Consider the following 26,163-nt stretch of genomic DNA (forward strand, 5'->3'; position numbering starts at 1 on the left):
TCAAAGCGGTTTTGCCTGCCTGCACGTCTTGTAGCCATGCTTCATTTCATCAAATGTATGTTCTGATCTGAAAGCAGCTTTAATGGCCTGCCACAGAGGTTATAGACTATTTTAAATGATTTAGATATGTTCTTAACCTCACATATTCCAAGTATTTAAGAGGTTGGTACGATTCCATCTACTCATAGGTATATCCTCGAGGGAAATAAGTCCAAATGAATTTCTATGGACAAGGTAGCCACTCTCTCTGGGTAAAGCTACCGTATTTTGAAGGCAACCACCGACCAGCCTCTCAGTTTGAAGCTTGGCAAGGCTATGCGTCTTTGGACAACACTTTGGACAAACTCTATACGACTTTCATGCTATATTTAAATCCCTTCTACTCCAATCTTCATTTAAAGTTGACCTGATAACATTAATACTCTGTTGGATACGGACTCGAAAGTTAAACTGTTTACAGACTAAACTGTAGACTAACTACAACGTAATTAAAGAAATTCGTAATGTTATGCACGGTCGGCGAGGGAGCTTTAATCCCCAATAACTAGTAAACTGAATTTGATAGGCTATAGTTCAGTCACTGTCTTTTGACACATACAAGTACAGATAGTAATTTATTTGCAATCTTTCACTACACAATGCTGTCCATGTCCCCAATGCCCCAAACCACCCATGTTTATATTAGAGAACTGAGGCCTGTGTTTGATGTGCGCTTAATTGCGCCCATTCTTCCCACTTCTACTGTCATATTGGACAAAAGGTCTGTCAATCAATTCTGCGAAGGAGTGTCAAATTCTGACACACAACCTCCAAGAAAATAATTTTAGGGTGTTATTATAAACCTGAAAAAAAGTGAATAGCTTAATTGTTAGACTACTTTTATTTGGGTGAAAAATGGACAGCTGTTTCTATTCATGGTCAGTTATTTGCCTATTTATAGCCTATCGTTTGTTAATATTTATATGTATTCTTTAAATAAACCTAAAGCATGCTAGTCATTTCCACAACAAAACGTCCAGCTGAGCACCAGATAATACAACCCTTTACAGTTCTCAAACGCCCCCACCTGGTTCTCCACTTGATGTGGCCCATTCCAATACGTGACCAGTTATGGCCACCACTACTTCCGGGTTTGCACAAATTGATCAAAGCTACCCTCTCTGCGTTATGCGCCCTACAACAACACACACACACACGCGCGCATTTGGCGAACCAAGCACGGCATTCACATTGCACATCGGGATCTACCAACATACGGACGGACAGTGGACTGCCCCTTTAAGAAAAACTAAGTAAGAAAATATCACCCCTCCTCCTTCAGATCTCCACTTGGATGGTATTGCATCAAAGAAAACCTTCACTGGAGTTGCAAGTGATCGAGGAGACGATGGGGACTGTTTTTGAACATCTCTACATGAATATCTGAAGCATTCAAAGTGAAGGAAGAGCGCGACGAGTCATCATTAATTAAGCAACTTGACAACCTCGATGTTGATTGACAGCTTGCTTGTTGAGCGAGACTAGAGTCTCAATGTTTTTTTCTGTAAGGGGCATTTTACACCAGTCTCAAGCGTGAAGTCGTAGCCAGTGTCGCTTGTTTATGAACGGTCTCCAGGAGAAAGCGAAGGAGCGCTATACTGGATTGGGGTGTTTTTGTCTTTAGCTGGACTTATGCTGACGGTCTGGCAACCATCCTCTCTGGAGAGACGACCACAGTATTCCTAATCTTGCATTTGGAGTTAGGTCTTTGTTTTTCCTCAGCCCTGGCCTCGTAGAAGACGTTTAGAGTCCGATTGGAATCGGCTAGAGTGACAGGCCGATGGCGCAACGGGTGCGTATTGACAGAACTTTTAGCGATGGCAATAAAGCTACAATTGAGACGTGGCTGATTACTGTGCGCAATTTTTCATTTGTATGGCACAACAAGCAGGCAGCTATGCAATAAGATGATCTTTGGTAGAGCTATAAGTTGTCAAATATACTTATGCTACATGCTAGCCTACTATTCAGCATTTGAGCGTGTGTGAGTAGAATAAACAATTGCATTTTCATATTGTCTAAAGAACTACAGACTGCAGACTTCATCACATAATTAATTTTACCCCACTATTATGACATGTGTTTTGATATTCTGCCTTTCATAAACGCCGCATCGGTCTTTGAGGGTCCAGTGTTTAATGTAGGCTATAACCAAGTTGTTACACATCAACTTAAACGATTTACAAACAACATGATGTAAGTTTGGTAATAAGAACATGGACGATATTTCACAAATATTTTGTGTGTATTAAATTTCAGTCTGTACAGATATGCTAATTATGTAGAGAATGTTCGCTTTGGGTTTAGTTTGTTGATATCTGTCCTTTTCAACATTTCATAATATTTATACATTCTTATCTGATATATGACATCCAAATAAATAAATTCAACATTTAGAATAAAACATATGTGATTACGTTCTCAAAATATACTCGAAATAGTTTAGATAGGCTAATTGTTCATGCATGTCTACGTGGCCTATCTAAAATGTATCTGTTATTTTTTTTGTTTCTTTAAACTATTAGTTTTGTCAAGATAAACAAAACAATATTTGATTTCTTTGAAATATCAGCAAGAATACAGACAGAAAAGTGTATACATTTGTGATATTGTTTTGTCTAAGCAAGACCCTGCAGTTCTAATCGCCTGAAAGAATTAAGCAGACCCAAAACGTTTGAAAGTTTTAGACATATAAAAGTCAACTGCTTTTTCAGAACTTTTTAAAATGTTAATGATCCAACGTAATCCACAAACAATGAACATTTTCCATTGATTCTCAATTAGGTGATCAACATAGGCTTTTATTGCCACTAATATACTTCCTACCACTAAACATACGATAGGCTACTATTAGCACCATATACCTAACACATTAGCACTTATTTTCTATACTAATTTTGTAGGCCTAGACTTATTTGCTATTATTAGTATAGACTGCCAACAACATAATTTAAGCTATTTTACTATTGTTGTTAATATACTTTTCTTGTTATTAGTCTTTATATTTCGTTTTTATTGTCAGTATTATTACATGATTACTTTTACTTTAGCTATTATCAACACAGGCCTTCATTCAACACCAGGAGAGGTAGCACACCGGTGTCAATGGTTATTCTTTTAGAATATTCTCTATCTTTCACTTTTGACAGTATGAAGACCTTCCCCACTATGGAATGGACGGAGTAGGGCTTCCCTCGACTATGTACGGGGACCCTCATGCAGCGCGCTCCATGCAGGCGGTTCACCTGAACCACGGGCCCCAGTTCCACTCGCACCAGTACCCGCACTCAACACACGCCAGTGCCATACCGCCCAGTATGGGCTCCTCTGTCAACGACGCAATAAAAAGAGACAAAGATGCCATTTACGGGTACGTTTATTTTACTGCCAACGTAAAGTGTACAGCCATTGGGGAAATCAAGCACCACAAATGTGAGCGATGAAAGTTTAAGAGAGAGGGAGGCTTTGGGAAATTCTCGCTAATTATAACCTCTTCTGTGTTTGATCATTATGCACGGTGCTATATAGGCTTATTTAAACTTTGTATATCGGTTTTGAAATGTTTCATTATGACATTCTCACCTGAGTTTTCGAAAAAGATCCATACGCTTCGTTTGCATTTGGCTTTCAGTCAAAATATGATGTTATTTTGCATTCACAAAATTCATGATATGGATGTATTCTATTGTTTAGCCGGAGCCAGTGGTTGAGTTGGATAACCAAACTCCCAAAATGTTTGTAAATCCAACTCTCAGATTTAAACAATTGTACATCAAACACATTCTCAAACTACTTCAACAAATGTGTAGGCAGTGTTGTTTATATTTGTGTGCCATAATATAAGCATATTTTCAGGCCAAGTTTAATTGTCTTGAACTCTATTGAAAAGTTCATCGTGTCATTTTTTGCCTGAGTTAATCTCACTGAAGAATATGTTATTTCGTTGTCCTAAAATGTTGAATCGTGTTCTAAATAAGACACTCGAGAGCTGAGGATGCCATACGACCAGTTATGCCTGTATGACCAACTCATTTCATGCAGTAAGACTAGGCCTACTTTTATGTAATTATTGTGCTGTTACATTTCTGAATGTTTGCACGTTTTCAACTGAAAACAGTAGGCAATGTGATTGAAACTCGATGTAACCTACTTTCTTAGTTTGGGCCTGTACCGACTCGCAAACTTTCCAAGGCGGCGTACAGCGTTAATGTCCCCTCTCTTCCTTTTAGGCATCCCCTGTTCCCACTTCTAGCACTGATTTTTGAAAAATGTGAATTAGCAACTTGCACGCCGAGAGAAACTGGGGTCGCTGGAGGCGACGTGTGTTCCTCGGAGTCTTTCAATGAGGATATAGCAGTATTTTCAAAACAGGTTTGACATATCTATTTACTTGTTTTGTTGAAGTTCAAATTCGTATATTGTAGGGTAAATAACCGTTGTGCATTGGTACATGTTTTGTAATTCTGCATTGTGAAAACTTTGTAAGCCGCAAACTGTCCCATGCATGTGAACACAAATCGTTATGAATTATGTATGACGCTCAGTGAACAGTGAATTTTGTAACACTTTTGTTTCAGATTCGATCAGAGAAGCCTATATTTTCATCAAATCCAGAAATTGATAATTTGGTAAGAACTCACATGCTTTAGGCCATTCACAAGAACAGTATCGAACAGTTGGATAATGAATACATTCACTCATTGTCTACAATAGACGACACTTAAGTGTGAATTTGACTTTATCACAGTCCTTGTTATTAATGCTGTCATAACAGATACACGTTTGTGTAATCGTAATCTGTCAAAAGATTTTCTTGTCATGAAGTTTGTTTGCTTTCATGCTAATTCTTTTAATCCTGTTGATCCTGATCCATTGCCTACACGTTTTTAATGGCCGTGCGCGTGCAAACACACACCCACACGCACCCATAATTATAATAATAATGTAATGATCCAAAATGTGAATAAAAATGTTTTAATGCAAACTTTTCCCTCCTAGATGATACAAGCAATTCAAGTATTACGGTTTCATCTGCTCGAGCTGGAGAAGGTATATTTACTCATAACCATCTCATGCACGGTGTGACTGATAGGCCTGCTGCTGTAGAAATCGGATATTTTATCACCGTCGATTGCGATGATGCATAGCATTGGGCTATAACTCCGTAGTAGAGGTGTAATAGTGGTGGTAGTATATTTGGTTGCCCAAATAACATTTTTATGTTATGGCGTTGATACTGTTGTCATTGATGGATGCGCTTGCAAAATATTAGTCGAGGGCGTTTATATAAAAGTCGCCATATTGCTCATGTTGAGCCTATATTAGGGAGGAGATAAAGTTGCTAAAGTAGCCTACAGTTATCGCTCAATTATATAAAAAATGTAAGAAAAATAAAGTAATCATTCGTTTTACTACAAGTAAAGTAAAATGTATGTAATGTAATATAGTTCTGCTATTTTTGAAGCCAATTTGCTTGAATAGTAATTTAGGCCTCTCACAAGGCGAGGGATAGGCTAGTCCTTATAATAACACTGATTATTACCATCTACATTATTTTGGGGGGGGCTTTCCGGTAGGGTATAGTGTTCACTCAGTTTTTATACATGTTTGGTTGTCCTCCGTGTTTGCAGGTACACGAGCTATGCGATAATTTCTGTCATCGATACATCAGCTGCTTGAAAGGAAAAATGCCCATTGATTTGGTCATAGACGACAGGGACGGTGGAAATAAATCTGACAGTGAAGATTTTACAAGATCGTCTGGGCCTCTTGATCAGGTAAGCTCTTGCATATTACGTGCGTATTAATACAATTGTCGTCTATTAACTTAAGTGCATTTGAATTGTAGGCCTATACAGAGAACACGTCGCACGCATTTTATGCTGTCTAGATCGTTTTATCAAAATAGAGGCCAATGGAAAAAATATAATTTAGGAAATTGTTGGCCTCCTCTTAGTGATATAGATTGATAAGTGACTTTAAAATAAATCAAATATTAAATGTAGGCCTAACATTTGACAAAATGACAATGAGAACAATGTTTGAGAACAAAGCAAAATAAATTGTTTTTTTTCGGACATTTGGAAAAAACTTGTTTGAAGTAAGGATCCCGGTGAACAATTGCTTGGCTTTTACTATATTACTTCTTGAATAAATGCTTTGAGGGACTATGGTAAAATTTTAAATTGTTATTATGCTATTTTATGGTGTTTTTATGTGTCAATTATGTTCATTGTTCTGCATGTGCTCGAAAAAGATGTCATTGATCAAAAATTGTACGAGAGGTGTGGAGTCAAATCTGCTCTTTTTTTCGTGTGAATGCAACCAAGCAAGTTTTGAAGTCACGTTGCACCCACCCCTTGAGCAAGGCTTTAGGAATATGGAGTCCCTTTCTCCGGGTGCCATGTCAGCCACACAGCGACTTGTTAACCATTTAACCATTTATTTACCAAAGCAACGAGCACAAATCCAAGCAGTTTAGTGGAGTGTCAAATGCTCACAACTCAAATGTCTCGGTGTTAGTTTCAAACACCCTCCCAAGCCTATATTAGTCTGTTGTTGAGATGTTCTGAGTGTCCCATTCACTTTACTACAGGGTTCCAAGCTCTGTATTATAAAATAACCCTCTATCCAAGTCTATGGTCTATTCTAGTATGAATCATACTACTTTATATCCACAAATGAATATGCATCCCCTTCAGTCCTCTCACCTCCATCAGGTAGTGAGACTTCCCTCCAGTAGTACTTTGATCACATCTGCTGATTTGCACTTTGATGGTCATCTTTGATTGCGCTGTCACCTGCCAGAGTGTTTTTATTATTATCGATCAATCAACATGATCAATGATGAGCGCAGGTCCCCTGAGTCTTATAAGCACACGTAATTTATGATTTTGATTTAACAAAATGTGTGGCTCAGTTGGTAAGAGCGTAGCGCTAGCAACGCCTGTCGTAGGCTCGATTCCCGCTGGGGTTACATATACTAAAATGTAAGTCGCTTTGGATTGAAGCGTCTGCTAGATGGCATATATTATGAAGCAGCACACTAAAGTGTAGCCCCTGGATGTGGAGGTCAATCCAATAACCCGTCCCACCAGCCTTCACTTTCCCACCCATAAGTCCATGTATGGTACAGCACCCGCCCGCCCGACACCCACTCTACCTTGCAGGCACTTTGTCCCCACACCTCTAGCCCAATAGTGTACCATTTTCACACTTAATTCCACACTTAATTTCTCTCTCAAGTGGGGCTGCTTAGGGAGTACCTACTGGTTATGGGTGGATATTGGGAGGTGGTGGCGGTGTGTGAATGTATATGCATGTGTGTGTGTTTGTGTACATGTTCGAGTGTGTGTGTGTGTGTGTGTGTGTGTGTGTGTGTGTGTGTGTGTGTGTCTCTCGGTACTTGTCACCCTCGGTCTCTCGGGAGCGGTTCCATTCGGATTGAACAAATCTCTTCAGCCCTATACTCACTCCCCCTCTTCTATCCCCCTTGCTCGTTTCGTTGGGAACTTCTCTTGTTGGAGTTGGCCATTGCTGCTTTAACCATTTGTGTTCTGAGCATATGTTCTAGATTACCACAGCCTGACAGCATTCTCTTGGTATGCAGCGTAATACATGATATATATTTTTCATTTTTTTTCCTTCCCAAAGAGGACTTATTATTATTCGTTTGCTGGTCAAAAACAATTATGAATTATAGGGTTTGCATTCTGACCTGGAGTTAGCAATGCGTTAGCCACGATGCACCGCCAACTGAGGGGAGTAGCTAGCCAGTGTGTACAGGGCTGTTTAGCTGTGTGTTTGAAATGTCTACAGGTTATCCCCCCCCACATGATATGTACTGCGTATGATATGGATATGATATGTAAGGAAACTAAGAATGAGGCTTTCGTGCCAACATACCTTGGGTCTCCATTCACATCTCTTTTAATCAGTCGCCTGTGGATTATTCTCTATGGATGACCTCACTTAAAGCCCTTGTTTTCTATATGACGAATAGACCATTGACACGTTCTCTGTGGTTAATCGAATTCATACTGTAGTTTCTTGTCTGATTGTCAGTGTCATGTCATCCAATCAGATCTCGTGGAGCAGAGACCACGATGACACGGCGTCAGTTCGCTCGGCGGGGACGCCCGGGCCCTCCAGTGGGGGACACACGTCACACAGTGGGGACAACAACAGTGAAGAAGGTAAGGACTCACTGATAGGTAAGATAACTGGATAGGTGTCCATCATTATTGCTTTTGTCTTTTAAAGTATACTATCATATCAGTGGGAGGAACGAGGAAGCTATTTTAGAGTTCTGGGACAGATCAGATTCACTTACAGGTAGAAATACTAGAAAGGTGTCCACCATTATCGCTTTCACCTATCAAGTACTTTCAGATTAGTGAGACAGTGTTGGGACTGATCCGATGTCAAGCCAATGAGTGAGTGTCACACGCTGTCGAGTTTGGATTGGATGTGATGTGGAATAGAAAGACAGCCAGCAGAGAGAAAGAACGAGTGAATGATGAGGGTTGACAGAAAAATGTGAATGCGGAGCTCAGCCTGGGACTGGATCTGGAAGAAAGGGCGCATTATGTTCTAGTCGACTGAGCGACGATTTATATACCAGCCTCTGCGCCTCTTTTATTTGGACATGGGGAAAGAGTATTAACAGAGAGCAACACACACACACGCACGCACGCACATACACACACACACACACACACACACACACACACACACACACACACACACACACACACACACACACACACACATTAAATGCTAGGCAGCTCCTAATGGTTGAGGTAGAGAAGAAGACTAAAAGGGACTCTCTCTCCTCTGCTATTGGCCGTCTTTATGAGCAGAGCTCTGGGTTTGTGGACTTCCCCCACACTATCCAAATAGTTTCAGTCAGATGTGTATCACCTATTACCAGGGCCATTTGCAAAGTGCTGCTTGTGTGCCAAGTGCAACAAGCGTTCAGGGGATTTGTTATCTCCAGAATACATTTTCAGTTTAGCACCGCCACGGGTGGACTGCTTCGGGGATATCTGTGTGTTTTAACTCCCAAACACAAATACAGTCACACAGCCAGAACACAAGGCCCAGAACACAAACACTCCTAATACCCTTTTTATTCCCAATTTGGATGGTTGGAGAATTGTGGCTCCTTCAATGGAAGTATTCCACAGAAACGTATTGGTTGAGCTTCTGTTGGAGAGTGGATTCTTGGTTGATCCATATTGGGGTATGTAGTCCAGTGATACCTTAACACTGGTTCCTTGCATCACGAAGATAGGCCTAGAGGACCAGAGAAGCTACCATTGGATAGTCATGGTTTTCCGACTTTTCTGGAAATATCTGATACATACCTGAGGAGAGATTTGTTATCTCCCACTTTAACCGAAAGAAAAACTATCTCACACCTGTAGGGAGGGGAGGTGTCAGTCCTGGGAAAAAGAGGAGGAAGAAAGAAAACAAAGAGAAAGCTGTTAAATAATGTCCCAAAGAAGGCAAACAGTTTCAACAACTTAGTTCATCGCTATGGTGATGTCTGCAGTTTGGTCAAACATTTAGCTTCTGTTCATTTGAACTTGCTGGTAGCCGATAGAGAAAGTCCATCCAAGACAAGTAGTCAATTTGTCTAAATATTTTCTTTGTGCATTGTCCGTGTTTTGTTGCCCATGGTTGCTTGAAGTTATCACAAGCCTGGCCTGAGCATCGAGGCCATTCTTCACAGACCCTTGGATTGGCTGACAATGGTCACATGGCTGCCTTGCTCCTATAGGGAAGTGTGTCTTAGAAGAAAGGACCAATGGTGGAAGCCTGGTGCAAAATAAAAGGTCCTCTCTCCTCCCAGGCCCCTTGCACCAGACCATGGCCAATAACATTTTGTGCAAACACTTCTGAAAAGCTCAGCAATTGAGCAGGCCAGCAGCTGCTGCGAGCGCCAAGCTTTGACGGCTTGACTTATAATGTTTGCGTGAAAAGTGCAAGTGGATTTTTGTGCCTCCGAGTCTTGATGCTGGAAGAGAAAGGAGCAAGCGGCGATATTGAACGGTAGAAGGAAAAAAAGGGTGAGAATGGAATGAGGGCAAATGAAATAAAAGAAAGAAGAGGGAGAGAGAGTGAGAGAGAGTGAGGATGAGCAATGAACCCTTTGGTTTGGCGTGGGCATGGTCAATGCTGCATAACCACAGCTGAGCTAACTTCGTGTTCAGAGTTTTTTTTCTTTCTTCGGGGAAACAAATTCCTTTGTATGGCCTCACTCTTTCACTGGAAGCCAGACAGGAAAGCCGAGAGTAGCAGCGACTTCCCGTGCAACCACCACTTTCTCCAGACCTCCCAGAGTCACTGCAGCGCTTTACTCCTTCCTTCGCCTTCTAACACAACCCCCCTTCACAGTCACACATAGCTGGATGTAGAGGAGGATTTGACGTGTGCAGCTCTAGTCGCCGAAGAAGCATGTCCCCCTCCCCGTCCCCGTCCCTGTCCCCGTCTCCACCCGGTACACAGGTTGTCGCTGTGAAACTTGGAGCTGTCACAAACCATTAGCAGGTTGGGTCCAAAGTCACCACGGCGGCGACGTATTTCTCCTCGTAGTGTTGGGCTTGAGAATGCTGCCGTGACACGGCACATTGCGGAGTGTAAATCAGCCTGAGGGAGCCCGCCGTCGTCCCCCTAATGAGGCCGAGAGCTTGTTTATGGACTTCAGCATAATTTTTATGATTATTTCCACCTTCTCAGACTCTTGTCGGTCCCAGTAGAGTCTCACCTCTGTTTTGGCGGTGGAGGTAATGGCAGGAGAAGCCTAAGCGAAGTCAACCTCCCAGCTAGTGAAGTCACCACTGGTATTATACTAATGTGGTCGGTAGTTGCTGCCATATGCCTGCTCTGCTTTAACTGACTGTCTCTAACCTTGCCTGTTGCTGTTAAAAGTGACGAAAATACTGCGTACGGCATGATTTGTAATTGTAATTGGAAAGGTTAGCAGTTAGTGGGGGCTTTGGTAAAGATGAAATGGACTTAGTGTTGGATCAAAGGAAGCCTGGTCCCAGATATGTTGTGCTGTCTTGCCAACTCCTATGGTAGAGTTGTCAAGACAGGACAGAGAGATCTATGGTCAGGCTACCTTCAATCCACCATTTCATCCAGTTCCTCTTTAGCAAAGCCCCGCTGTGCCCCAGACAATAACCATATGAGTTGGCAAGGCAGCACAAACTGATCTGAGACCAGTCTAGATCGAAGGAGCATTCACTTCCAATGAGACATTTTGGATTACGAACCCATGGCCAGCAGTGTAGCTCTCCCAGGCCAGATGGGAGCTAAGTAAACATAAGAGACGAACTTTAGCGGGGAAAAAACAGCGAGAGGAATAAACTGGGTATTAAATCATTGGCTGGTTTTGGACTACCTCTGCGTCCCAAATGGCATCCTGTTCCTTACATAGTGCAGTACTTATGGACCCTGGTCAAAAGTAGTGCACCATGTAGGGAATGGGGTGCCATTTGGGACGCACCCTAGGTCTGTGATATCTTGGAGATGTACTGTATGGATTTTGGGGGTGGGCAGATGGTGCTCTGGGTGGGTCATATCAAATCCACAGTACAGTCAGAGAGTTCAACCCCTGGCTTAGAAGCTTTCTGAGATGTATGCATATTCATAACTCTTTTCAAAAATATATATACAGTATATATGTTCCGGGGAGGTTTGGTGCATCACGTGTACGGTACATGGAGTGTTTTGTATGGAACATTGAAGATTCAACCTATTCGTTCAGACGCCCTCTTCTGATGAATATGTGAAGGTTTCTTGGATGATGAGTCAATCGTTTGAAATGTAGGGAGAAATAGATTTTTCACCAGATCCATCCGTATTTCAGCTTTAGAGCTATCTCCTCGCATTCGGAAAGACTGTGTAGCAGTAACTCTATTACAGCATCCTGCAGTTTGATCAATATAATCAGAGCAGTGATAAAACTGTGTAAAAGGGTAGAATTTCTGAAGAAAAAATGACCAGTTGCTGTCTTTTGGCCAAGATGCTTTAGCAGACTTCTCTCCTTTTGGTTGAAAACGTTTCTGTTTTAATGCACCAACTAAACACATTCAGCTAAACAAGGCCAGGAAAGCACGATCGCTGGCCAGTCATGTAAAATGTAAAATTATTCCTTCCACAACCCAGAGAAGCAAAGGTTAGAATTCCTGAAGCAAAATGTGCAGTTGTTGACTGTTGTCCAAGAGAAGATAGTCGGTTGCCAGGTTTTAGCAGAATGGTCTGTCCTTATTCCCCCCACAACCCAGGGAAATAGAGTAAAAAAAAAACATTTCTGAAGTTAAACGAGCAGTCGTTGTCTGTTTGTCCAAGAGGAGATAGTCGGTTGCCAGGTTGGAGCCAAAATGTCCTAAACCCTTCTACTTAGTTCCCCATGGAACCACCCACCCACACTAACTGTTGCCTTTGTTTGGACAGGTGACTGCATGGACAACGGGGTGGCCTCTCCCAGCACTGGGGACGATGACGACCCTGACAAGGAAAAGAGGGATCGTCACAACAAGAAGCGAGGAATCTTCCCTAAAGTGGCCACCAACATCATGAGGGCGTGGCTCTTCCAGCACTTGACAGTGAGTAGAGTGGTGGATCACCATTACACTTCTTAGAAGCCAAGCAGTGAGACCTCAATACCGGCGGCCATTTTGAGCTCCATGTCATGCCCTTTAGCCTCAGTTACACTTTATGGGTGTTTAGGGTTGTTGTGACAAGTCTGAAATGTAGCGATGAGGGAGGGGACATTCCCCCTGCTGCCTAGCAGGTATAGGAGGATTTGGCTGTTGAAATTACTTTTGAAATGACTCCCCCGAAGTTGTCCAACTGAACCATGCATGCGGGTGTGTACGTGTGTGTGTTTTTTTGACTAGTCATGTCAAAGCTATATGGATAATTATTATGTAGATAACTTCTCCCTAACTCTCCTGTCAGTCACTACGAGTGCAGTGAGTTGTGAGAAAATACTTTGGTTCACATTCACACCATCCAATAGAGCTAGAAGGAAGTAGCAGTAAAAAGAGAGGCCATATTTTCTGTGTCCATCGTCTCACGGATACAGACGGTTAAAGGGAGACATATCTGACAGACACAGACATATCTGATTTACAGCTTTGGCCAAAGCTAGCAAGCTAGTCAATTGGCCAGCAGGCACTGAGAGAGAAACATTGAGAGGATTTTTGCTATGCAGGCATTTCCCCCCCCTTTTTCTGTCTGGGCTCCATACAAGGAGAGGCTAAATCGGGATGTCTCGATGGGGGTCAAGGTGGCCGCCAGGACCTACCACTGAACCCGGGGGTGGCTGCAGCCTGCAGCAGATGGGATGCGAGAGAGAGGGAGGAGAGATAACCCAGGTAGAGAGAGGGAGGAAGAGAAGGAGGGAGAGAGAGTTGACCATAGACATTCCCAGGTTCTCTAGAGAGTAAAATGTTGGTGTGTGTGTGTTTGTGTGTGTGTGTGTGTGTGTGTGTGTGTGTTTGTGTGCATTGCCAGTTAAGTCGTATTTAGAACTATGAGCACAGTATCTTCCACTTCCACCGTATCGATTCTCAAGGACTTGGTAAAGGTTCATGCATGTGGTCTAGCAAGCTGGCTGCGGATGTGTGTGTGCGTATGTGTGTACCAAGAATACTGGTGAGAAAGGGGGGGGCGCACTCTTGCCCCTCCAGCAGGGAACCACAGGCCTTTTCTTCCTCTTTTCATCCCCCCAGTTCCCCAAAGAAAAGGTAATTATGTGATAGGGTAATGGGACGAAACCCAGGCGTTCAGATTGTTGCCATGCCCACTACATTGTGGGAGGTTCTACTTAAATTGTCGGGTCGTAACCATGGTGAGGGGGGTAGGAGGCGGGGTGAGGAGTGAGGGAGGGCTTAGCAAGCACCCTCCCTCCCTCATTTTTTATTAATAATTCATTTTTTTTCCATTTGTTCTTTTTTTCTTCTCTTAGTTGTGCACAGAATATTTAAGCCTGTGAGTGAGAGGGGAGCCACAGCTTGTAAAAGAGAAACCACAGCAGCACGTGCTGTTTTCTTCACATGTTTTCGCTTCTCTTTTTACAAAGTGTTTCATGTAAAAAGCAAAAACCAACTGGAAGGCATAATCCCTGTTAATGCAATTAGAGGCTAATTTGCCACCCTCTTGCTCACAGATGTGCTGTAATAACAACGTGTGCTCCAACCCTGCAAGCACATTCTACACAAACCTGAGCAGAAACAGGTGGGAAAGAAGTTGTACTGGGTCGCTAAGCATACTGTAACTTTGTTTATTGAAATTGGGTTTGAATAAATGACAAGTTACCTGTAATTTAAAAAACACCCAAATCTGTGAGTTACAGAATGCTTTGGTCACACAGAGGGGAAGAGAACTTCTGAACTGGCAAACTGCTCAGTTAGACAAGTAGGTTGGAGATGGGCTAGTTCCTGAACCTTAGAGTGCACATAACCCATGCAGAAACATTTTCTCCTGCTTTCCTGTCCTCTGAAAAAAAAAAAAATGTCCTCTTAAGCAGAAAAAAATAGTCTGGCTAGCGTTTCACAGGAAGCCCCTGAAATGACCTCATCCCCTCTCGTCCCGGGATCATCAAAGGTCAAAGTTCGACAGGTCATTTGAACCCATTCATCATTGGTTGTTTGTTGCCAGAGCCACCTTGGATGTTGACGTGCCAATCACCCATAGCAAACTGTGGTGTGCCACACAGCAGCCTATACCCTGGCAGGGAATCCCTGTCCCATGCCAACGGTAGCCAGCCAACCCCATCCCCCTCCCCGTTCCCCCTCCCCCGTCTACCCAAAGGCACATTTATAATGCGGTCTTGCCCTGATGTCATTAGATCGGGGACATGCAATGTAACAAATTACAAATGTACTATGGCCTGACTGGTCTCTCCTGCCCACCCAAAAAGTCCCTGGGCTTCCCTATACACACTGTGTATTTACTGTCCAACCCCCCCCCCCAAACCACCCCGACTAGCGCCACTCATGTACGTGTGACGAATCAATCCATCCATATTCATATTTGTAAATTCAATTTAGTCCCCGGGCTTACGGTTCCTGATTATTCCTTAATTCTATCCAAGCAAGCACTCAGAATCGTTGGCGCCACCCAATTAAAGAATAAAGAACATTACACATGGTGTATAATCGCGTCTCGGCCTCTCAGACTAAAAATATGTCCTTCTCTTTTTAGCTGAATGCGCCCCTTTGTTGGGGTAGCAATATCTGAAGTTCTTCTCGCCACTGTTTTTAAACCTTTCTTTTAGTTCCTCTGTTCTCGATGCCCATTTGAGTTATTTGAGTTCCAGGGAAATATTTGGAAGTAATGAGAAGACGATTATTGGAGTCAGTGGCAATCCCATTCCCTACATAGTGCACTACAAGCCCATAGGGCTTTGGCCAAAAGTAGTGCACTATGTAGGGAATATGGTACCATTTGAGACACAGCCAAAGAAGGGAGGAGCAGAAAGAAGGGGCAGCCAAACATGGTATTTTTAGGAGACCTGTGGGGCATCTGAGTTCATTTATCCAATGCTGGCGCCCCATTGTGTCAGGGCATGGTCTTCGCTCTTTCTCTGGGTCCCTCACCCTGCAGTGAAAACATCATCCATTACCTTTTTGACAGGCCCCCAGGGACCTCCAGGGGCTTGGGACTCAGCGCCCAGCGGGGGTCGCTTTTATTGACCTCCCCAGAAGTCCAGCATGTGTTCACATACATCACTGGCCGGGGCCTTTTTCTCTGACAAGGTAAATGTGTTTAGATCCGAACAAATAATGAAGTGAGGAGAAGTGGGCTGATGGACAGAGGAGATTGGAGGAGATTGGCAGATGGCACTACACAGTGAATGGGGGAAGCTTTAGTTTGATAGGGGGTGCGTTGGAGATGAGTTCAGCAGTTAAACCTGACCCGTTGGTGCAGTGTGGTGTTGCTCTGCAATTCATGTTCTGTCTTGATTGCTTTTCCCAATAGCAGCCGGACACACATTGGATGCTTTTTGAAGTATTTAGCCTTACTGTAGTTCAATTACATCCCATCTAAAGCTAGGGATCCCTCTAGGGATGCAGTGTTAAATAAAGGTGGGTGAACTCTGCAGATCGAGATGACAAAAATCAAGTAAAAAAAAATGGGTAATTTCCCGGAATAGGTGCTTAAGTTTGGTTCAGATACAGTACGTTTACCCTCCGCTATTTAGCCGCTCTTCTCAACGCTCACCTCTCACCTCTCGCCCCGTCCTACTCAGCTGTGCCAGGTTGTGGGTGTGCCGGACCGACCGCCCTCTGAGCAGCTCCTCACTCCAAATGAGGAGTAATTACAACCTCCTAACAGGTTTACTGGTCCAGTAAACAACATAATCACCCTCCCAAAACTTCTCCTGAATTGGCCCGGTCTGATCGTTCAGTCGTGAACTCAAAGAGCTCGCAGCTCAAACCCCCATTTGCTCACAGCAACCCTTCCCTCCAACCAGCAGGTGTGGAACAGAGTGGCAAGCCCCCTGCCTCCCCTCTTACCACATTGCCGTGAAATGCCACGTATTCTGTTACTGCCGTTTACTAATGAGATTGGTCAGTAGTAGGTACTCCCACTCATTAGAGGCCCTTGTTTGGGAGGGGGGGGGGGGGGGGGGGGTTGGTTGGCGCGCTACATCGCTGGGACTAGCAGCAGAGGAATGTAGCCTGGGGCTTTGGGCCCTGTTTAAGGCCTTCATTGGCCTGCCTGGTTGCCTGCCTGCCTGGCTGGCTGGCTGCTAGGTGGGAGGCTGGTGGGAGACTGGTTCAGCTGGCCTGTCACCACCTAGGCTGCTTCACAACCCACAGCCCAGCGGCAGCCACTTAGTGGTCGACACCAGGCAAGTCAGGGCCCACTATATGAGTTGTAATGTATTGCGTTGTAGGAGAGTGGAAGAGTGTATGATATGCGTGTGTGTGTGCGTATGTGTACAGTATGTCCATGTGTGTATGTGTGAGTGCGTACGGCATTGTGCGTATTCTCGCACATATGCTTGTGTGTGTTTACTACCTCCTCTAACCAACACCCCTCCAACACGGACTCTCTTGCTAGTTTGACAGTAAAGCCCCCTTTCCATTTGATGTGTTTAGACCTGCCTGCTAGGATCGACCTGGTTGATTATGCTTCCCTCTGTTGCTGTTAATGTGGTGCTGAAAGGCATGGCGACGGGGTGTTCCCCTCAGAGTGGTCAGGCTGGCTGGAAGTGGAGTGGGAGAGGGAGGGACATAGAGGCCTGTTGACTGTTGATAGTTGTAGTATTCCATGCTAATAGTTGAAATAAAGTGACATTCATTTTCAGGTAGTAAGTTGTTTTGGAAACTAGGCCAAGTTTTCATTTTCAGGTAGAGTTAGTTGTTTTTAAAAGCCAGTTGCTTGAAAGATAAGACAATGTACTTTCAGTTTCAGGTAGAGTCAGTTGTTTGGAATTCTAAGCTAAGTTAGGCTAATTTTCAGGTAAATTCTTTCGAAGCTAAGCCAAGTTCCATTCATTTTCAGGTTAGTTGTTTGAGCTAAGCCTTTGAGCTCTGTTTCCCCCAGATATTTGTGTTGATCTGCACTACTTTGTTGCTGTTGGTGTCCTCCGTCTCATTGGAGATTTGGTGTCAGTTAGCCATTCACCCGGAAGGCATGGTTTTGATCTGTCCCAGCATGCTAGAGCGCAGTTCTTGCCTGAGCATGGAGTGGCTGCTAGCTGGTAGCAGATCTGTGTCGCCACTCATGTCAGAGTGCTCCGAGTATAATGTCCCTATAGGCACAAATCTAGGATCAGCTTTAAATGCTATAAATCCTAACGGTAACCGTTACAGTGAAAAATCACAAACTGACTTTGGATCAGCGTTGAGAGGCAACTTTATCTTCCTCGTGTCAGAGGCAAGGGTCATGTCCAGTAGGGAGAAAACTTTTAAAACAGAGCAAAAAGGGGTGGTACTGAACTCCAATAGGAACACATATTTTATGTTTTTTGTTGCAAATCCTTTTGCTACAGTGTGCCCTACTGAACAGGACCCAGGCCTCAGTGCTGATTACAGGGTTGGCGATAGCCCGCCTTAACTCTGGGACGGTTAGAGCTTCTAGTCCTTGCTAACAGGATTATAATTCATAATGAGCGGGTGGGTCGGGATTAGGTCCCGGAGTGGAAACTCTGAAATTAGGCCTGAGGTTACCAGCCTTTCTTATGTGTGTGTGTGTGTGTGTATGTGTGTGTGTGTGTGTGTGTGTGTGTGTGTATGTGTGTGTGTGTGTGTGTGTGTGTGTGTGTGTGTGTGTGTGTGTGTGTGCGCTCACGTGTGCATGTGTGTGTGTGCGCGTGTGACTGTGTTTTCACTTTTGTGTTCTGGGAAGATGTTACGGTATCTTAACTTGTTTTTCCTTCTGAATGTCTTTGTAGAGATTGGTTCAAGGCGAGTTTTTCAAATTTTCTCATAAATGTTTTGCTGCTATTTTCCCTTCTGTTAGTTGCTAGAATTATCCACGTTATTCAGGAACAAAGGCCACTGGGAGGAACATGGAACATGTCCGGCAGACACTGAGGGACAATTTGATGAGGCGACACCGAGATGATCACTTTCTGTGGCGAATTAGACTCCGTTTAAGCCAATTACCTACAATCAAATCACATGGAAACAAGAGGGCGAGGCAACAATTACCAATTGATTCAGCGGCGAAGATAATAACTCAGAAACACCAAAGACCCTCTCCCTGTCGCCACAGAAAAAGGATGTGGTAGATAAATATTCTCCAGGTGTAAAGCGTGTCATTTCTACCTTTGTGCCTATGTGGAATTGGCCTGCGGGTGTTTGGCATCTCAGATGGTTTGAACTGGTCACAGTGGTTGTCTGGTTTCTAATGTTCAATAACATTCAATGTTATGAAGCGTTGAGACAGTAGATGTTTGGACCTTTTCCTCTTATGCTCAATCCACAGTTTGAGCTCATTTCCTATATCCTAGCTCCCGTATTCTCACTGACTTGAGAGGTCTGGAGATGGTTGAAAGCCACAGGCTTGTTTTAGTTACTGACGTAGTGCTCGCCTATCCAGTTCTTTCAGATTAGGGAGTAGGAGGGGAAAGTAAATAGAACAGGGAGCGCTGTTAAAAGCATTGGGATTCTTCCCGTGTGACTTACACTCCCATCTCTACACCCGAGTACACACACACACTCCACACGCCTGTATCTATATCCCCCCACCGCTAACAGAACCAGCTCACCCTACTCTAGGGTGTATCAGGAGCTTTTGGGTGTGTGTGTGTGTGTGTGTGTGTGTGTGTGTGTGTGTGTGTGTGTGTGTGCGCGCATGTGCAAAGCACCAGTAGCACCCATAATTAATGTAGCTGTTTCTCCACTCGGCTAAATTCTTTAATTGGCTCACACACACGCACACACACACACACACACACACACACACACACACCATTAATTATGCTCCATTTCATATTGCCCTAATGAGTCTTTGGAGCCACACCTCCGTTTGTTCACGCTAATTAGCCGGCGCTGCTTTTAGGCACAACAACACAAAATATGTTTTTTGTTTTTGTTTTCTTTCAGTTACTATTTCCTTTATATTTATATGTTCTTTATTTCTCTTTTTCTCGTTGAAACAGCATCCTTACCCTTCGGAAGAGCAGAAGAAACAACTGGCCCAGGACACGGGGTTAACGATCCTACAAGTCAACAATTGGTGAGTTGGATTGGGGTTGTTTGGTGTCTGCATGTGTTTACATGGCAGTAATTCTTTGGTTACGGCCCAAATGGCACCCTATTTCCCATAGGGCTCTGGTCAAAAGTAGTGCACTGTATAGGGAATATGATGCTGTTTGGGATGCAGACTTAGTTAGTTTACCCCAACCCAGGCAACCTGGGTCTAATGATTTGAATGATTCATTCCTCTGGGAACACCCGACTGAAAATATCCCCCTTACAGTCTGTTGGCTTCAGTTAATTGGAATGAGAGGAAACCTGTATAATAGTTCCAGTGGTGTGGGGTGCATTTACTACAGTATTTACTAATCTGAAAGAAGAAACTAGGACATTTCACTGTACTTTGATCTATTTTATGAATAAATATCCACAGTTATTAACGAAGTATGAGGTAGTAGCCTGCAACGTGTTTAATTCTGTCTGGTTATGGAGGCAAAACGTAGACAAGAATGATGATTCAACCACTATGTGAGAAATCTCAATCTTAACATGTACAGATGTACAGACATCCTATCCAATTGAACACTAGCCTAGGCAAATATACACAGCAATATACATGAGCAAATACAGAATACAGAAAATGCAATCAATGGTTTATGGTATAACTCTACACCATTCCAACTACTGTTTAGCCTTTATATGCATGCACTATGCACAGTATTTCCCTATATGTTTAGCCTTTAAATGCATGCACTATGCACAGTATTTTCCAATAGGCATCTGTCAAAATAAATACCCACAGAACAATCCTCTGTCAATCCTACAGCTATTGTCTGCAGTAATAATTTGCCTATGAACCGGAGTTATACTGTTAGCACTGAGGTGGTTTGCCCTAGTCGGAAGTCCACTGTGTGCAGCTCAGCCTGCACTATCAGCTCAGACATAAATATCACTGTCATGTCTACCTCTGATAAGCCTCCCAGTAAAGTAATAAAAACCATCACGAATCTCAGAAAAGTGCTAAAAACAGCCCAGATTAACATATAGCCTACCCCAACGGCATTCATCACTATTGCAGTTGTTAATGTATATTATTACTTTTTTCATTACAATTTGTGTTGTTTTTATTTCAGTCAATAGTCATGGTGCTCCCCAGTGGTCATTCCATCCCACCACAACCCCTCAATAGCCTTTACTCAACCTCCACCCCAATGGACATGTGTTTAGTCATCACTGCCACAGTTGTTATTATGTATATAGTGCTATTTCTATTTCTATTGTTGTTTTTTATGACCATTTTCATTATTTTATTTCACTTAGTCCTGCATGTTGAAGCTCGAAGCCTAAGATTTTTACTGTACCCTGTAATCACACCTGCAACCCTGTACATATTACTATTAAACACTCTGAATCTGAATCTGAAACAAGGTTCATGAAATCAATAATTTGCTAGTAACAGATAACATTCATATACTGACTATCTCTGAAACTCACTTAGGTAATGCCTTTAATTATACAGTGGTAGCAATACATGGTTTCAACATCTTCAGAAGAGACAGGAATGCCAATGGTGGAGGTGTTGCCGTTTATGTCCAGAGTCATATTCCTGTAAAGCTTAGAGAGGATCTCATGTCAAATGCTGTTGAAGTAATATGGCTACAGGTTCACCTGCCTCACCTAAAGCCCATTCTGGTGGGAAGCTGCTATAGACCACCAAGTGCTAACAGTCAGTATCTGGATTATATGTGAGAAATGCTTGATAATGTATGTGATATAAACAGAGAGGTCTATTTTTTTGTGTGATGTAAATATTGACTGGCTTCCATCAGGCTGTTCACTCAAGAAAATATTCAAACTGTAACCAGTGCCTGCAACCTGGTTCAGGTTGTCAGTCAACCTACCAGGTTATTTACCAAAAACATGTATTTCTTTATTTTATTTAACCTTTATTTAACTAGGCAAGTCATTTAAGAACAAATTCTTATTTACAATGACTGCCTACATCATGAAAATCCGGACGATGCTGGGCCAATTGTGCTATGGGACTCCCAATCACGGCCGGTTGTGATACAGCCTGGATTCAACCAGGGTGTCTGTAGTGACACCTCTAACACTAAGATGCAGTGCCTTAGACCGCTCTGCCACTCGGGAGTCCGAGTGGAATTCACAGGTATGAAATCATCCACATGTATTCATCACATCTTTACTAATGCTAGATAAATCTGCTATGAAGCAGTATCCAAATCCATCAGATGTAATGATCATAATATAGTAGCTATACCTAGGAAAAACAAAGTTCCAAAGGCTGGGCCTAATATAGTGTATAAGAGGTCATACATATATGTAAAGAATATTTGCTGTTTAATGAGGAGCAACCAGACACTGCACTTGACACATTTATAAAATTGCTTATTCCAGTTACTAATAAGTATGCACCCATTAAGAAAATGACTGTAAAAACGGTTAATAATGAGGAATTGAAAAATTGTATGGTTGAGAGGGATGAGGCTAAAGGAATGGCAAATAAGTCTGGCTGTACAGCCGATTGGGAAATAAACTGTAAATTGAGAAATCATGTGACTAAACGGAACAAAAATAAGAAGACACTGTACTATGAATCAAAGATAAATTATATAAAGAATGATAGGAAAAAGCTTTGGAGCACCTTAAATTAAATTTTGGGCAAAAAGACAAACTCGGCCCCATTCATTGAATCAGATGGCCCATTCATCACAAAACCCATTGATATTTTCATGACCCATTGATACTTTAATGATTATTTCATTGGCAAGACTAGTAAACATAGGCATGACATGCCAACCACAAATTCTGAACCTACACATCCATGCATAACTGAACAAATAATGAAAGACAACTATTTACATTTTTTATTCTGTAAAATGAGTGTGGAAGAGGTGAAAATAGTATTGTTGTCTATCAACAATGACAAGCCACCTGGGTCTGACATCTTGGATGGAAAACTACTGAGGATGATAGCAGACTATTTTTCCACTCCTCTTTGCCATCTCTTCAATCTAAGCCTACAGGAAAGGGTGTGCCCTCAGGCCTGGAGGGAAGCACAATTAATTCTGCTACCAATAATAGCAAAGCACCCTTTACTGGCTCAAACAACCGACCAATCAATCTGTTACCATTTCACAGTAAAGAAATTAACATATTTTCGGCACACTTATAGGGAAGGGCATTTGACATGTACGGCACTTAAACGAATGACTGATGATTGTCTGGGAGAAATGTATAATATAAAGATTGTGGGAGCTGTTTTGTAAGACTTCAGTGCAGCTTTGACATTATCAATCATATTCTGTCTGCTGGAAAAATGTATGTGTTATGGATTTACATCTCATGCTATATTGTGTATCGAGAGTTACCTGTTTTAACAGAACACAGAGGGTGTTCTTTAATGGAACCCTCTCCATCATAATCCAGGTAAAGTCAGGCATTCCCCAGGGCAGCTGTCTAGGCCCCTTACTTTTTAAAATCTTCACTAATGACCTACCACTGGCTCTGAGTAAAGCCGGTGTGTCTATGTATGCTGATGACTCAACACTATACACGTCAGCTACTACAGCGACTGAAATGACTGCAACACTTAACAAAGAACTGCAGTCAGTTTCAGAATATGTTGCAAGAAATATGTAAGTTAGTCCTAATTATTTCAAAAACTAATAGCATTGAATTTGGGACAAATCATTCACTAAACCCTAAACCTTAATTAAAATTTGTAATGCATAATATGGAAATTGAGCAAGTTGAGGAGACTAAACTGCTTGGAGTAACCCTGGATTGTAAACTGTCATGGTCAAAACATATTGATGCAACAGTAGCTAAGATGGGGAGAGGTCTGTCCATAATAAATCGGTGCTCTGCCTTCTTAACAATGCTATCAACATGGCAGGTCCTACAGGCCCTAGTTTTGTCGCACCTGGACTACCGTTCAGCTCTGTGGTCAGGTACCACAAAGAGGGACTTACAGTTGGCCCAGAACAGGGCAGCACAACTGGCCCTTAAATGTGGGGTCAAAATGATCACAAGAACGGTGAGCAAAAATCCCAGAACCACATGGGGGGACCTAGTGAATGACCTGCAGAGAGCTGGGTAAAGTAACAAAGCCTACCATCAGTAACACACTACGCCACCAGGGACTCAAATCCTGCAGTGCCAGACGTGTCCCCCTGCTTAAGCCAGTACATGTCCAGGCCCGTCTGAAGTTTGCTAGAGAGCATTTGGATGATCCAGAAGAAGATTGGGAGAATGTCATATGGTCAGATGAAACCAAAATATAACTTTTTGGTAAAAACTCAACTTGTCGTGTTTGGAGGACAAAGAATGCTGAGTTGCATCCAAAGAACACCATACCTACTGTGAAGCATGGGGGTGGATACATCATTCTTTGGGGCTGTTTTTCTGCAAAGGGACTAGGACGACTGATCCGTGTAAAGGAAAGAATGAATGGGGCCATGTATCGTGAGATTTTGAGTGAAAACCTCCTTCCATCAGCAAGGGCATTGAAGATGAAACGTGGCTGGGTCTTTCAGCATGACAATGATCCCAAACACACCGCCCGGGCAACGAAGGAGTCCTGGAGTGGCCTAGCCAGTCTCCAGATCTCAACCCCATAGAAAATCTTTGGAGGGAGTTGAAAGTCCGTGTTGCCCAGCAACAGCCCCAAAACATCACCGCTCTAGAGGAGATCTGCATGGAAGAATGGGCCAAAATACCAGCAACAGTGTGTGAAAACCTTGTGAAGACAGAAAACGTTTGACCTCTGTCATTGCCAACAAAGGGTATATAACAGAGTATTGAGATAAACTTTTTTATTGACCAAATACTTATTTTCCACCATAATTTGCAAATAAATTCATTAAAATTCCTACAATGTGATTTTCTGGATTTTTTTCTTCTCATTTTGTCTGTCATAGTTGAAGTGTACCTATGATTACAGGCCTCTCTCATATTTTTAAGTGGGAGAACTTGCACAATTGGTGGCTGACTAAATAATACTTTTTTGCCACACTGTATATTCCACATCAAGTAACTTGTGCAAGCAGTAAAATCTGATTTAAAAAACAGATTAAAATACACCTTATGTTACAGCGGGGACTGTGAAGAGACACACACAGGCACAGACACACGCATACACACACATGATAACATACGCACTATACACACACGTACACATAGATTTTGTGTTGTAGATGTGTGGTAATAGAGTAGTGGCCCGAGGGCACACACTTAATGTGTTGTGAAATCTGTAGTGAAATGTAATGTTATGTTTTTAATTGTATATACCTGCCTTAATTTTACTGGAACCCAGGGAGAGGGGATCCATAATATACACTGCTCAAAAAAATAAAGGGAACACTTAAACAACACAATGTAACTCCAAGTCAATCACACTTCTGTGAAATCAAACTGTCCACTTAGGAAGCAACACTGATTGACAATAAATGTCACATGCTGTTGTGCAAATGGAATAGACAACAGGTGGAAATTATAGGCAATTAGCAAGACACTCCCAATAAAGGAGTGGTTCTGCAGGTGGTGACCACAGACCACTTCTCAGTTCCTATGCTTCCTAGGTGATGTTTTGGTTACTTGTGAATGCTGGCGGTGCTTTCACTCTAGTGGTAGCATGAGCCGGAGTCTACAACCCACACAAGTGGCTCAGGTAGTGCAGCTCATCCAGGATGGCACATCAATGTGAGCTGTGGCAAGAAGGTTTGCTGTGTCTGTCAGCGTAGTGTCCAGAGCATGGAGGCGCTACCAGGAGACAGGCCAGTACATCAGGAGATGTGGAGGAGGCCGTAGGAGGGCAACAACCCAGCAGCAGGTTCGCTACCTCCGCCTTTGTGCAAGGAGGAGCAGGAGGAGCACTGCCAGAGCCCTGCAAAATGACCTCCAGCAGGCCACAAATGTGCATGTGTCTGCTCAAACGGTCAGAAACAGACTCCATGAGGGTGGTATGAGGGCCTGACGTCCACAGGTGGGGGTTGTGCTTACAGCCCAACACCATGCAGGACTTTTGGCATTTGCCAAAGAACACCAAGATTGGCAAATTCACCACTGGCAACCTGTGCTCTTCACAGATGAAAGCAGGTTCACACTGAGCACATGTGACAGACGTGACAGAGTCTGGAGATGCCATGGAGAACGTTCTGCTGCCTGCAACATCCTCTAGCATGACCGGTTTGGCAGTGGGTCAGTCATGGTGTGGGGTGGCATTTCTTTGGGGGGCTGCACAGCCCTCCATGTGCTCGCCAGAGGTAGCCTGACTGTCATTAGGTACCGAGATGAGATCCTCAGACCCCTTGTGAGACCATATGCTGGTGTGGTTGGCCCTGGGTTCCTCCTAATGCAAGACAATGCTAGACCTCATGTGGCTGGAGTGTGTCAGCAGTTCCTGCAAGAGGAAGGCATTGATGCTATG

The 26,163-nt window shown here is 43.1% G+C and overlaps 1 protein-coding gene across 3 annotated transcripts in view; it reads left to right on the plus strand.

The window, feature by feature from the left end:
* Positions 1-1,176: 1,176 nt before the first annotated feature.
* Positions 1,177-26,163, plus strand: part of LOC115103862 (homeobox protein Meis1-like) — a 36,410-nt gene continuing 11,423 nt past the window's right edge. For 2 of the 3 annotated variants that reach the window (XM_029624868.2, XM_029624869.2), the window contains exons 1-9: positions 1,179-1,831; positions 3,189-3,409; positions 4,269-4,410; positions 4,617-4,667; positions 5,038-5,088; positions 5,670-5,816; positions 8,123-8,234; positions 12,505-12,656; positions 19,676-19,752. In XM_029624868.2, the coding sequence (XP_029480728.1) occupies positions 1,820-1,831; positions 3,189-3,409; positions 4,269-4,410; positions 4,617-4,667; positions 5,038-5,088; positions 5,670-5,816; positions 8,123-8,234; positions 12,505-12,656; positions 19,676-19,752 (965 nt within the window). In that variant the 5' untranslated portion in view covers positions 1,179-1,819. Of the gene's footprint in view, positions 1,832-3,188; positions 3,410-4,268; positions 4,411-4,616; positions 4,668-5,037; positions 5,089-5,669; positions 5,817-8,122; positions 8,235-12,504; positions 12,657-19,675; positions 19,753-20,845; positions 21,503-26,163 lie in introns of those variants that run through there. The other variant, XM_065001572.1, reaches the window with a different exon arrangement.

The sequence above is a fragment of the Oncorhynchus nerka genome, linkage group LG15 (assembly GCF_034236695.1).
Source record: "Oncorhynchus nerka isolate Pitt River linkage group LG15, Oner_Uvic_2.0, whole genome shotgun sequence".
Classification (NCBI taxonomy): domain Eukaryota; kingdom Metazoa; phylum Chordata; class Actinopteri; order Salmoniformes; family Salmonidae; genus Oncorhynchus; species Oncorhynchus nerka.